We start from the raw sequence: 13,620 nt of genomic DNA, 5'->3' as shown, positions 1-13,620 counted from the left end.
AAAACATGGAAGTTACTTGTATTCTCCAATGTATTCTTCTAATCACAATCTTCGTCACTTATCTGCCAATCATCATCATCTCTGTGTGGCCTCACCACCTAAACAACCATCCCTAAACTGTCTCTTACTCCGTTCTCTTTCAGCACCGACCCTCTCTCCAACTTCATCTCAGTCTGAGTCGCAACTAGATAGTATCCATCTTCATCTTCCACCACTACCTTCTCCCTATCAATCACAACCATGATCGCCTCTTCTTTCCCGTTCCACGGCAACACACGTCTCTAAACCAAACCGCCACTCCTCCTTTGGAAGGAGAGAAGATGAGAAGCTGGGAGCTAGTCAGAGAGGAAGACGATGAGTCGATGATGGTTAAGACATTTGCGCAGCATCATCTTCGCCTAAAAGAGATAATCCCAGAAAATAATAATATCGAACCGAAGTAAACCGTATTTGGTCAACGCATATTCATTCAACGATATCAATTTTCCCGCCTAGAGTTAGTCCTTTTATTACCAATCCAAAATGAGTAATAGATGCTTGTTGAAATGTTTGACCAAAAGAAAGATGCTTGTTGAGATGTTTAATTCCGTTGTGTTCCGCTTGAGACAGATTTAGGAGTGGGTATTCGGGTATCCGTTCGGGTTCGGATCGGATATTTCAAATTTTCAGGTATTTCGGTATAGGAGTATAATACCCGTTCGGATATTTCTCAACTTCGGGTCGGGTTCGGTCATTTCAGATTGGGTTCGGATATTTAAATTTTGAAAGAACAAAATTAAAATTTTCATTTTTAAGGTTTTTGTATTTAAAAATTTAGTTTTCGATTAACTGACTTTTTATTTTTTAAATATATTAAATTATTAATAGATTTGGAGGTAAATTTCAAAAATAAATAGACATTCATTTGGCTATTATTTTAAGAATTTGGATGTAACTTTTGTTAATACATGAAACAAAAAACTTGATATTCATTTTAGGTGAATATCAAATCATTTTTCTCCGTAGTTATATGTATATTATATAATCTTAAAATATATGTGACATTAATATAAATATTTTAAATAAAATGAGAGATTAAAACTAAAAATATAAAGGTAAGTATATATATATATATTCGGTTATCTTCGGATATTCATTCGGGTTCGGATATTACCCGTTCGGGTTTGGATATCCAATCTCTCCTAAATCAATACCCGTTCGGGTATTTTGTTATTTCGGTTCGGGTTTTTTCGGATCGGGTTCAGGTGCCACTTCAGATATCGGGTAAAGTGCCCACCCTTAGACAGATCTATGTGTTCACTTGCATGATTTAAACAAGAAGATTTGAATGTTTGATTTTCTAGTGTGCCAAAAAAAAAAAAGAATGTTTGATTTTCTAGTATCAATTTTCTTATGCTCTTCAGTTCAAAAAAAAATTCTTATGCTCAGTTATGACCTTTTTGCAAAACTTAAATTTCATTTTTTTATATATATATTTGGTATGTATACACTATGAATCTCTCAAGTTTGTGTTATCAATGAACTTCTGCTCTAAATATATAGTTTTTATTCGCCAAAAGATCAACGGGGCTTGAATTACACATATTTTCCACCCTCTTTATATGTCACAAGCAATCGACCATTTATGTTCGAGCGAAAATGAAGTACTCGTAGAGACATATGTTGCCCGCAGAGGGTATTTGCTATGGATATAATGTCCGAAACTGTTATTTGGCTACCTACATTCAGCATAAGTCAGTTTTCTTTTATCTTTTTTTTTTCTTTAGATGACATTTCTATAAGTTCATAATGGAAATACGTAACATATGTACATACTTTGTAGAGCATTGGGAGATGGATGCAGCATAGCTTTAAACAAACAGTCTTAAGCCCGTAAATGAAAACAACTAATGGGTCTAAGCTAATATTACATGTATATTTCTCAAAACGTTAACTAGATAATCAACCACCGGATAATTAGTAGGGATACACCATCACTTGTTTGTTTTATGTTTTTGTACAGCACTGGGTGAACGCAAATTTGGTTAAAATATGAAAAACTTACTCATTATACCTTCTCTTGAAAAAAAAAACACGAACCGTAGATCGACCACTTTCACCAAATAGTGTAAATTCATATATTTTCTAATTTTCTATAAAAATATGTCTATATAGTATGTTTGAACTTGATATATCAAAACTTAATTTGATGTCACCGATGAAGCGCTTAAATTCAGTCTATTACAAGCGTTATACATGTACACACGTGTGATTTACATACAACTCACCAGGAGACAAGTTTTTAGGTATTGATAGAGAAGTTTGATAGACCAAACATATACATGGACAAGTTCGATTCACCAAAACATTTTTATGGACAGGACTAGACAAACAAATACGAAAAAGTGGCAATTTCTAGTACTATGTAAGAACGGTGAATCTACAAAACAAAAAGAAGAATCTTTAAGAAAATGATAGAAATGGTTATAAAGTTGTTATAATATTCGTTTGTGTTTTTTGTCAACAATGTTGTGCTACATTGAACGTTTATTTGTCGTGCGGGATAGGTCGTGTTCTTTACGCCTGCGTGTAACATCCATTCTCGCGTATCTGTCATACGTTGTTTGTTGCTTACTTCATTAAAAAAAATCATATACATGCTTACATGTGGACAGTGTCTCTATATACTTAAAAGTATGCCCCACGACAAAGTAAATATATTTGGAGATAGTTCTCATTTAATTGCGATACGCGTATTTATGTACGTAAATGTCAAGTGTGTATATGTAATGTATTACCAATACTTATGTTTCGGCTGGAAAAATGTCGGTAATTCTTTAACATCAAAACTAATAAAAAATAATCAAGTGGTTAATGCACCCTAAGAGAGACGCAAGAAGGGAGGAAGAAAAGTATAGAACCATATAGTACTCCTAATTTGCCAAATATGGAACCATGGTATTTTACTACAAATGGATACGATAGTTTTGAAAAGTTTTAGATGAAAATTAAACAATACGTAGTCTTGGTTTAACCAAGAAAGAAAAGTTCTTAAAAGCTCAACCCTCCCTACATAGATCTATAGTAATATGATATAGATAGGGCTTTAGTTTCCAAATGCTGGAACTCTGTTCCCCGTACTATGTTCTATCTATATTGTCATATATCCCACAGAGATCTCAAAATATATGTGTATGGTGGATTTGGGAAATTTTTTAAATAATTCTTTAGCCAAAAATCACATTTATGAATTGAGATTAAAGGAGTTTGTATACAGCAGATCAATAAACGTGACGTTGGTGTCAAATCAAAACACTGTTTGTTTCTTGCTTCCCACTGACATTATGGAGTCTCACGCGCCACTCCGTGGCTTTACGCCTCTACCTCTTGTTTAAAAGTCCCCCATGTTTGATGTCTACTTCTATTTTTTTGGTAAAAAAGTCTACTTTATTATTTTTTGACAATTCCATGTTTTTAATCTTTTCACTCTTATCTTCCAGATGCCAAACTTGTCTTTCCAATACAAATATTTCTTAGAATTTTACGTATAAAATAAGACCAAAATTAGAATAAAGTAAAATGAATTACTCCATTTTCTTATTAAATGATATCTGAGTAAAAGTCCATAACATGTAATACGGCTGTCTCATTCCAGCACCAGCACGTGTGGAAATTAGCTCATCTACTTGGAAGAAATGACTTCAAATATTTGTGTACTGACATTTTAGTCTAACCGAGATATATTATATTATATTTTTTACAGCTTGTGCTTTTGCTCTTGGTTCCTTCTTTCCTCCGGTGGAGGTGAACTGCTCCGATAGCGACCCGCCGTCTTGCAACGTAACAATGGGAGTTAAAGTTTTGCTTCGGCGATGTGGTTATTTCCGATAGTGCCGTATCGGTTGGGTTGTGTAGATTCGGTTAATCTCAGTTTAGAACTATGCTTGTATATACCTTTGTTTTACAAAAATGTAATTTCTTATATATTTATATAATGAAAAACTTTTGTAAAAAAACAACATATAACACGATTGTTTATATAATTATGGTCGAGTGGTACGCGATATTTGAGAATATGCTAAACTTTCGGGAATTAAAGCTCTGTTAAAACGAAATCATAGTTATATGAAAAAATCTTGATTTGGGGCTGACAGTTTATCTATTAGTCTGGTAACATGCGATCTTGCTATTTTTTGGTTTTACAAAAAACATTATAAACTTGGATCAAATACTAGGGCGATTTCCAGAAAAAAAAACTCTTTACAAAAAGTTTTTTTATACCGGAATTAAGTGGATTAGTCAACAGAATATATTTTTTCAAAAAACATTTCATATGGTTTTAACAAAATATATATGAATTCGGTATACACTAAAATTGATCCGATTCTAAAATAGAGTTGATATTGATCCATTTTATTGCCTATTATTTAAAATTATAAAAAACAGATTACATATGAAGCATGGCTTCATTTAATCACAGTATTATTATTATCTACGATCTTTTTACTGTCTATTATGAAATTTATGGTCCATGTACTCTCTAGGATCATTTCCAATCTAATACCTTATTTTAAAGGATCAAAATTTCAAATGAAGATTTGAAGATTGATTGCTCTAACCATAAATCTTTAGAAAAATCTTTATAAATTTATTCATATAAATTTATTCATTTACATTATAGTCTTTGCATTTATAAAAATTACTAAATAAAATTTCACAAACAAATATAAAAATACATTTAATATATTATAAAACACACATATTACAATATTATATAATAAAAGATGATATAAATTACAGATATGATAAAACTACAAACGTACACACAATTAGAAAATTACATATAAAATATCAAATTACTTAAGCATTATTTCCGTAATACTCTCATATGTAAGATATGTAATATTTAAATGTAATTTGTTTTAATTTATGCTAAGTTTGTTTAATGTATTTTATTTTGTGTGGATTTTATTAATGTAGTTTTCTATTGTGTGAATTTTATTTTATTGTTATGTAATATTAATCCTATTTTATTTTATTTTGGTGTATTTAAATTATTCTAAATTAAGTTTAGTATATGTATTTGTTAAAAAGTAAATATAAAAATAAAAAGATAGTTTTGAAGATTTGAGGTTGAATTGGAATTGACAAAAACCTCAAAATTTAGGATTTGAGATTGTGTTGGAGATGCCCTACCTAGATAGGATACTAAAGCATATAGTATTATTTTCGGTCAAGCTAGCAGCCTTAATTCTTAGTTAATATTGTTTTCTACCATTACAAACATGTGCCAATTGAAATGCTATTTTTTCAATAGGAGAAAAAATCACTTTGTGTCACGATCCAAACTTCTGTCAGTTCATAAGTATGTTGTTGCACAAAAAAATCATAAGTATGCTTGCAATAGCATACCGACAATGCCTATGCTTCTTCTCAGAAAATTTGTCATCGGACAAAACATGATCTATTATTATCTTCTGTAGATCAAGCATTTAGTAAATCCTCAAAATTCGAAGTAATCACGCCACAAAATCTGATAGAAAACTGCTCGTTTAACCTTTCCCGCATAACATGCGGAGTTAAGCTTTCATTTAATCTGCTGGAAAATGTTATAAATATGGGCTACAAGCAAAAGGCTGCTTACATACTTGACATCTTTTAAAGTAAGTGTTATTAGACTAGTATGTAAACTGCATGTTCGGAAATTCAAACTCAAACTTCTTACGTAACTGTGATTTATTAAAATGCCAAACCTAAATGAAGAAAATCGCTAAAGATGATAATTTTTGTAAAAACAATTTGATGATGATGGCTGTGTGTTTAGGAGGATGAATTGAACTATGACATTAATCTGTCAGTTATACTATGAAGAAAACGAAGGGCCAATGAAATTATGAAAACGAAGGTTTAACAAACATTCACACACGATAAAGTCTCGTAGAACAGTCAAACAAAATTGTAGACTATTGATTCGTCGCTACCACGAACCAAAAACTGAAGATCCCGCAATGATTTTTTCCAACAACCAAATTTTCTCAGATTAATTAGAGAGATTCACTATCAGACGACAAAGTCTTTAAAGATATTTTCAATAGCGACCGTTTTAGTATTTATAGTTTATGTTTGGTTTCATGTAATTTTGATGGCTTTTGGAGAGGACATTCTTGTTCCTGCTGGTTTTGTTTTTCTATCATGTATCCCGAATCTGTATATCATCTATATATCCTTTTAAGACCATGAGCAGTGTGGCTGTTGAATCATTTTTTAAATAGATAAAATGATACAATGAAACTGTTGAATTATGTGATAATCTAAGTTCCTAAAATCGGTTTAGGTGGTGTTTAGGTGTCTGCCAAGGTCGGATCTGAGAATCTAAGGGTTTGAAATATTTTTTTAAAAACTTTAGTAATTTTTTTAAAAAAATTTAGGGTTTGATACCTATGTAAAAAACCTTCAAAAACCTTTTGGGGACTAATGCTAATATTTTACTTGTCTATGCATAGATCTGACCCTAACGTCCGCTTAGGCGGCAAATCCCTGGTAACCTAAACGATTTAAAAAAAATCTGATTTATAAGACTCAAACTGGTTTAAACCATGTTAAAATGGGTTTAAACTATTCTAAATCGATTTAAAACATTTTAAAACAATTTAAATCTGTTTAAATCTATTTAAACTAATATGAATTTGTTAAATTAAATAATAATATTAGTAGAAATTCAAAAATCTGTCTAATTTCTTTTATTTTGTATATCTAATATATTTTGATAATTCAACAAAATAATTTTATAATCAAACTCAAAAACTAAAATATCTTATATAAATGTAATATATATATATATAATAAATCAGTAATTAGTTAACTCCTAGTTCCCATCTAGTTCCCGAATAATCTGTGTATGTGATAATCTTCTATAAAACGCCTAGTTATCCCTTTGCGATTTTTTGAACATTATTAATACACATGTATTAGTCTTTGTTGAATTCCTTGAACATGTTAAAAAAAATGAAATGAGGCCAACTTTTCCGTATGTCAAATAATGAGAGTAATGATGTTGGATATGACTCACATGATGTGTTTTTATTGGTTGTTAAAATGTATGATTTTTTCTTTATCCAAACTATTTCAAACTCATTTATTTTAGAATAAAATATTTTATAAAAAAAAAATTATACCAAAATTTATAATTTTTATGATCTATGAATACAGAATAATCTCATTTCATTTCGATATAAAACGTCATTTTCATTATAATCAACTATTTTAGTTTTTAAAACTTTTTTGTTAAATGAATCCCAATAGTAATTATTTTAACACTCAAAATTCTTCTAATTTTACTTCTAATTATCTAAATTCCAATAATTATTAATTTCAAAACCAAACTTTAGTATCGTGTGTGTGTAATTCAAGCTTCATAAGTTTATTTGTTTTAATAATTTTAATTTTAGTATTTTTAATAGATAAGTATATAAAAATTATTAAAAAGTACGTCATTTTATTTAATTAATTTAATTACAATCAGAAATATTGAATTAGTAGAACCATTGTGGTTGGTGTAATGTTAACTAGATTTTGACCCGTGCGACCGCACGGATATTAATTTTCTGTTTTACTTTTTATTTATTTATACTAAATGATATATTTGTAATACTTGATCGTTTTACATTGACTATGTTAGATTTGTGTATTTGGATATCCATTGATTCGGTTAAAATCTATTTGAGTTTGAGATTCCCGAGTTTAAAGATTTCAACAACATTCAAATATTTATAAATTTTGGTTTCGGTTTGATTTGGATATTTGTGGGTTCGTTTTGAATACGGATAACCCGTTTGAATTATTTTAAAATTTTTCAAAATTTATATATACTTTAAATTTCTCAAAACATATAAATTTGAGTAATGTAAGCCAAAATATCTAAATTAAATATTAAAAAACATGTTGAACTTCAATATTTGGATGAAGAATAAATATATATTTAAAATATTTTTGGTGTTTGATTATTGTTTATCTACTTTATATATTTACTTATTACTATTTTTTATATTTTTAAATAGTTTAGACAACTTTAAGTTGACAAAAAACAACTTTAAAATATCATTAATTGTTGAAGAACAGAAAACAAAATACACTAATCTAACTAAAAAGACAAACACTAAAATATGAAAGGAAAAAATCACTTTTTGACAACATAAAAAACACATTAATCTAACTGAAAAAGACAAGCATTAAAATAGGAAATAAAAATAAACATATTAATATAACTGAAAAAGACAAGCATTAAAATAGGAAATTCAATTTAATTCTCAGTGGCATGCAATTGTAAATAACATTGAAAATTAAGGGGTATTCTATATGTGTACTTCTGTTTTAATAAGATATATGGAATTTTCAGTGTGAAAAAAAAAAATTCTAATTTTCTATCATTGCTTTGTATAATATTCTTAAATTAAATCAGTCCAAATAGTTTGGTGCTAGAGTTACTCTCGGAGTTATTGCCAATATTATGACGACTACTAAAACCGCTGCTCAGCTGCCAGCTTTTACCATTGAGATGAAGCTGTACATATAAAACTTTATTAAACATTTTATTTATAGAAACAATTTGGATCAAAATCCAACTAATTTTATAAAAGATAAAAACGACGAATAATTAGGTCTTGAGTTTTAGAATGAGACTAAAACACGGTCCTATGTCATCTAACCAATTTTGTTTATAGTAGGAAGCAAACTGAAGACTAACGGATTTACGTCTTATCCTAAATTAGTCTATACCATCAAGTTACCACTTACCACAACATAATAACTTGGGCGTGGACACTAAAGCATCTTGTATTGTCACAAAGGCGTTGTTCCTTTTTCCTTTCTCAAGAAGTTTAGTTTAAGAAACGATCCGAGTTCTTAACAAAATGTTATTCCGAGTTTATACTCCATGATTTCCGAAAAAGAAAAGATAGAGTATTTGTTAACGAGGTCATTGTAAAAGTAAAAAAAAAAGGGAAAATTGCCAATAGAGAACAAAAAAACAAGGGTGTTGTCCCTTTGGTATAAATCCTTTTTTGTCCAATTTTTCTCCTTTTTACCCTTTGTATTTCTGAAAACTAATGAAATAAATACTTTTGTGAATCAAAAAAAAAAATTAAAATATAAAGAATTAATAAAACATCTATATACACATGCTGGTATTTTTATTTTTTTCAAAAAGTTGATAAATAAAAATTTGAAAATACGTTCTACTAAAGGTAGAATGTGCCTTCTACGGAAAATGGTATAGTAGAAAGCGATTTCTAAAATAAACACGTTCATCTACTATTTTTAGAAAGTACATTCTACTGTTTACTAATTTTCTAAGAAAGTGGAATGCGCATTCTACTAATCCTAAAGCTATCTACTTTTCGTCCGAAAGCATCTTCTACTTTTATTAAGTATTCTAAATTTCGCGGAATGTGTTTTCTAAAATGTACTCTTCCGTCTACTAAAAGTAGAAAGCGTGTTCTAGATTTTTGTCAATGTTCTAAACTTTTAGAAGGCACCTTCTACGGATAAGATACCTGTTTTTTGCGAAAATTAATGAAAAATTCAGTTAAGGAAATATTCTAAAAATCTCCTAAAAATATTCTAACTTCCTAAAACGTGTTATTTTCGATTTTACTTGTCAAAAACTTTTAAAAAATGATTATACCTTGTCTTCTTCATTAATCTATGGGTTTTCCATAGTTTTTCTTTTGATTTTTTTTCACAAACTCTTATTCTCTATGATACATATCTATACAACATGTGGTGTTTTGAAATTAGGTGCAATTTTTTGTAAAGTTTAATTTTTATTTTATAAAGTTTACAAATTTATTTTTATTAAGTTTTATTAAAAACATTTTTAAAAGTTTTATTTTATTAAAAAGTTCGATAAAATTCAAAAGGTCACAAACATTTTAAATTTTTTATAAAATAAAACTTTGTAAATTGTTTTTTTATAAAGTTAGTTTAAAGCTTTTATTAAAAAAATTAGTAAAGTTTTATTTTTATTTTTATAAAGTTTAAATTTTTATTTAATTAAAGTTTTATTAAAAACATTTTAAACTTTTTATAAAAATAAAACTTTGTAAAATGTTTTTTAATAAGTTTATTTATCGTTTTATTAAAAATTGTAAATTATTTTTATTTTTACAAAGTTTATTTTTATTAAAAAAATTAAAAGTTTTTTTTCCCTTTTTAAAACGTTTTAATTAAATTTTTTAAAAATTCTTTTAGTTTATTGTGTTTAATAAAAACTTTAAACAAAATTTATAAAATTTGTAAACTTTATAAAAATAAAAATAAAACTTTACAAAAAGTTTTTAATAAAATTTTAAACAAACTTTAGAAAAATACATTTTAATTTTTTTATTTTATTAAAATTTTTGATAAAATTAAAAAGTTTACAAACATTTTAAACTTCTTATAAAAAATAAAACTTTTTAAACTGTTTTTTATTAAAAAAATTGTAAATTATTTTTATTTTTATTTTATTAAGTTTTAAAAAGTTTATTTTTATTAAAAATTAATTTTTTTTAAAAAAAATCCCTTTTTAAACGTTTTTAATTATTATTATTTTAAATTATATTAGTTTAATGTGTTTAATTAGATTAATCAAGGGTTAGTTTTGGGATTATGAAAGAAATTATACTAAAGGGACAACTAAATGATGGTTTTATACTATAGGGACAACCATGCTGAATTTTTGTTCCATTTTGGCAATTTTCCCAAAAAAAAATGAAGGAAGGAAGTAAGGAAACAAGAATAATGCGAAAACAAAGTATTCGCATAAAGTAATGAGAAAACAATAATAAAAATGTTGCTGCAAAGAACACAGACTCTTCCCTCCTCATGTCATATCAATGTTCAACTTCAAGTTCCCCACTTGACCCATTGGTCACTCTCTCTTTCTCTCTCTTCACGTATGAAATTACTCTTTTATACGCTGTGTAACACTCAGTCTCCTCTCTTTTTTTTCTTCTCTCTCCCCTATGTTGTACTCATCTGCTCAGTCTCTATCTCTTTAAATGACCTCCTATAATGATCTTGAGTCTTGAAGCCACTCACTCTTGATTCTTGACAAGTGTGATTTTGTGTATTGTCTCTCCCAAAGTAGAAAAGCTATAAAATAATAAACAGAAAAAAAGAATCCCACTTTTGATATCTTCCAATTATATTTCTCATTCTCTTATTTTCTATAAGCAGAAACAAACTTTCACTTCTCTCTCTTTTTTCTTCAGCTTAGTCTCTCTTTGCCTCACCATTTTTTGCTCATGTGTTTGTTGGACTTGATCTACCAAACTTGAATCTATCCCTTTTATAGTACCACTCTCACCATGACAAGCAGCTAAGTCCTTCTTTCTCCCTTCTCTCTGTTTGGTTTGATTAATGATCTAAAGAACCTTATCTCTTTGATTCATATAATAAGAGCAAAACCCTAGGTCAGATTCCTTCTTCTTTTTCTTCTCTACTTCACAAACTCATAAACAAGATAAGCTATGGAGTTGATCTCATCGCACCAAGCAAACAAGAACCCTAACACCTCCACACAACTAACACCACCTTCCCCAAGCCGGTACGAGAACCAGAAACGCCGTGACTGGAACACCTTCTGCCAATACCTCCGAAACCACCGTCCTCCGCTCTCTCTCCCGTCGTGCAGCGGCGCACATGTGCTCGAGTTCCTCCGCTACCTCGACCAGTTCGGGAAAACAAAGGTTCACCACCAAAATTGCGCCTTCTTCGGCCTCCCAAACCCTCCCGCGCCTTGCCCTTGCCCTCTCCGACAAGCCTGGGGCTCACTTGACGCCCTCATAGGCCGCCTCCGTGCCGCCTACGAGGAGAACGGTGGCCCTCCTGAGGCTAACCCCTTTGGCTCACGCGCCGTGAGGTTGTTCCTCCGTGAAGTCAGAGACTTCCAGTCCAAAGCTCGCGGTGTTAGCTACGAGAAGAAGAGGAAGAGAGTCAACAGGCTGAAAACGCAAACGCAGCCGCCTCTCGCTCTTCAGCAACAGCAGCCACAACAAGGTGAGTCTATGATGGTTAATTACTCGGGTGCAACTGTGTGATCATATTCATATATATAAAAAAAATCTATATTAATTTCACAACTTAAATATGTATTGTTTCTTATTTGCTTCCTTCTCATGTGCTACTTTTTACAATTATCCTCGGATGCTGTTGTTGCTTTTGTGGTTGTTTATGAATAAGATTAATTATGATTATTGACGCTAGAGTGTTTGATCCTTAATGTTTTTATGAGTTTTATTTTTATTTAACTTCCAACCATGAGCCTGAGGACTATTCGATGTTGATTTATGGCACACTTAGGGTTCATGTGTATTATATTAGTATGTTGTATGATGATCACAGGAGGCACATTTATGTATAGCTCTGTTAAGATTTTAAGACGATGTTTAATCATTTCTTTCCATGTGATGATGATATGCTCCATGATTTAGATATGAATCTGTATATGAAAGAATAGATGTATGCAGATGCTTTATATCTGTTATTTTCATTGTCATGAGTTCATGAATTCACCGTTTGTGCTTTGAAAGCCACTTAGCATAGAGCCACTTCGTGAACCAATGATTCTACATTTTGTTCAATGTATAAAACTTTCTTACAACGATCTCGCTAAGGTAGAACATTATTAGGAGAATAAACCAGGACTTAATTGAGAAAATGATGTGTACTATTACGATCAGTTCAACATCAGAAAATATCGTCTACACTCATAGAATCACAATTCACAAACCATACTATGAAAACTTAGCTTTCATTTAATCTATTCTCGAAATGTAATGGTATTTTCATTTTAACACACTTGTCCGTAGTCATGACCAACCGATATTTTACAGATAAAAGACAATTAAATATAAGTTTTTGTAAATAGCTTAAATGATATAAGTTCGGATATATCATCAAAACCTGTATAGTATAGTGTTCGAATTTCTCACATATGTTTTTCAAACGTACACAATATGTTAAAAAGGGTTAAATTGCACAATAAAATTGGTATTTTGCAAAATTTTACTTATTTAAGTAACCGTTTAAAAATATACTTTTTGGAAAAGAAGCCATTATAAAGACGGTATATTAAAATCCTTACTTACTGAAATTAAAATTATTTTTTTGTCGATATACTTCATTATAAAATATTAAGTTTTTGTATGACCTGAGGAACCAGTTATATTTTTGAACTTTTGATGGAAATTTTCTGGTTTTGATTAGCAAATAAAAAGATTGATATTTTGTATACACTAATTTTTGCCAAATGTAGATGTACATTATCAAATATCAAATCCATAATAAACAAATTTGTTAAGAGGATGTTGTATAGCTAATTAATTAAACTTTCTTTGACCTTCAACAAATTAATACACTAAACCTAAAATGGATCAATATCTAAAAGTAAACAAACAAACAAGAAAACAAAGACAGCAAGGATATTTGAGATTGGATTTCTTCACGTGACATATTTGAAAAATCAGATTTTTTTTTTTTGCTGAAAGAGGAATCAGAAATGAAAATTTCAACTTGTCATACAGAAATGAAATACATATATATTTTAGCAATAAAAATAGTAATAAATTATCATTAGGATTCACATATCAGAGAAGATCA

The 13,620-nt window shown here is 29.4% G+C and overlaps 1 protein-coding gene across 1 annotated transcript; it reads left to right on the top strand.

Moving 5' to 3' along the window:
- Positions 1 to 11,042: 11,042 nt before the first annotated feature.
- Positions 11,043 to 12,420, top strand: LOC108809343 (protein LIGHT-DEPENDENT SHORT HYPOCOTYLS 1). Its single transcript, XM_056987547.1, has one exon. It carries the CDS (start codon positions 11,490 to 11,492, stop codon positions 12,057 to 12,059), a length of 570 nt encoding a protein of 189 aa, XP_056843527.1. The 5' UTR covers positions 11,043 to 11,489; the 3' UTR covers positions 12,060 to 12,420.
- The last annotated feature ends 1,200 nt before the right edge of the window (positions 12,421 to 13,620 follow it).

The sequence above is a fragment of the Raphanus sativus genome, chromosome 6 (assembly GCF_000801105.2).
Source record: "Raphanus sativus cultivar WK10039 chromosome 6, ASM80110v3, whole genome shotgun sequence".
Classification (NCBI taxonomy): domain Eukaryota; kingdom Viridiplantae; phylum Streptophyta; class Magnoliopsida; order Brassicales; family Brassicaceae; genus Raphanus; species Raphanus sativus.
The sequence above is the reverse complement of the archived record's forward strand: the minus strand, read 5'-3'. Positions and strand labels throughout refer to the sequence as shown.

Excerpts from the sequence above, each read along its gene's own strand:
- LOC108809343 (XM_056987547.1), top strand. The coding sequence starts at position 11,490 with ATGGAGTTGATCTCATCGCACCAAGCAAACAAGAACCCTAACACCTCC.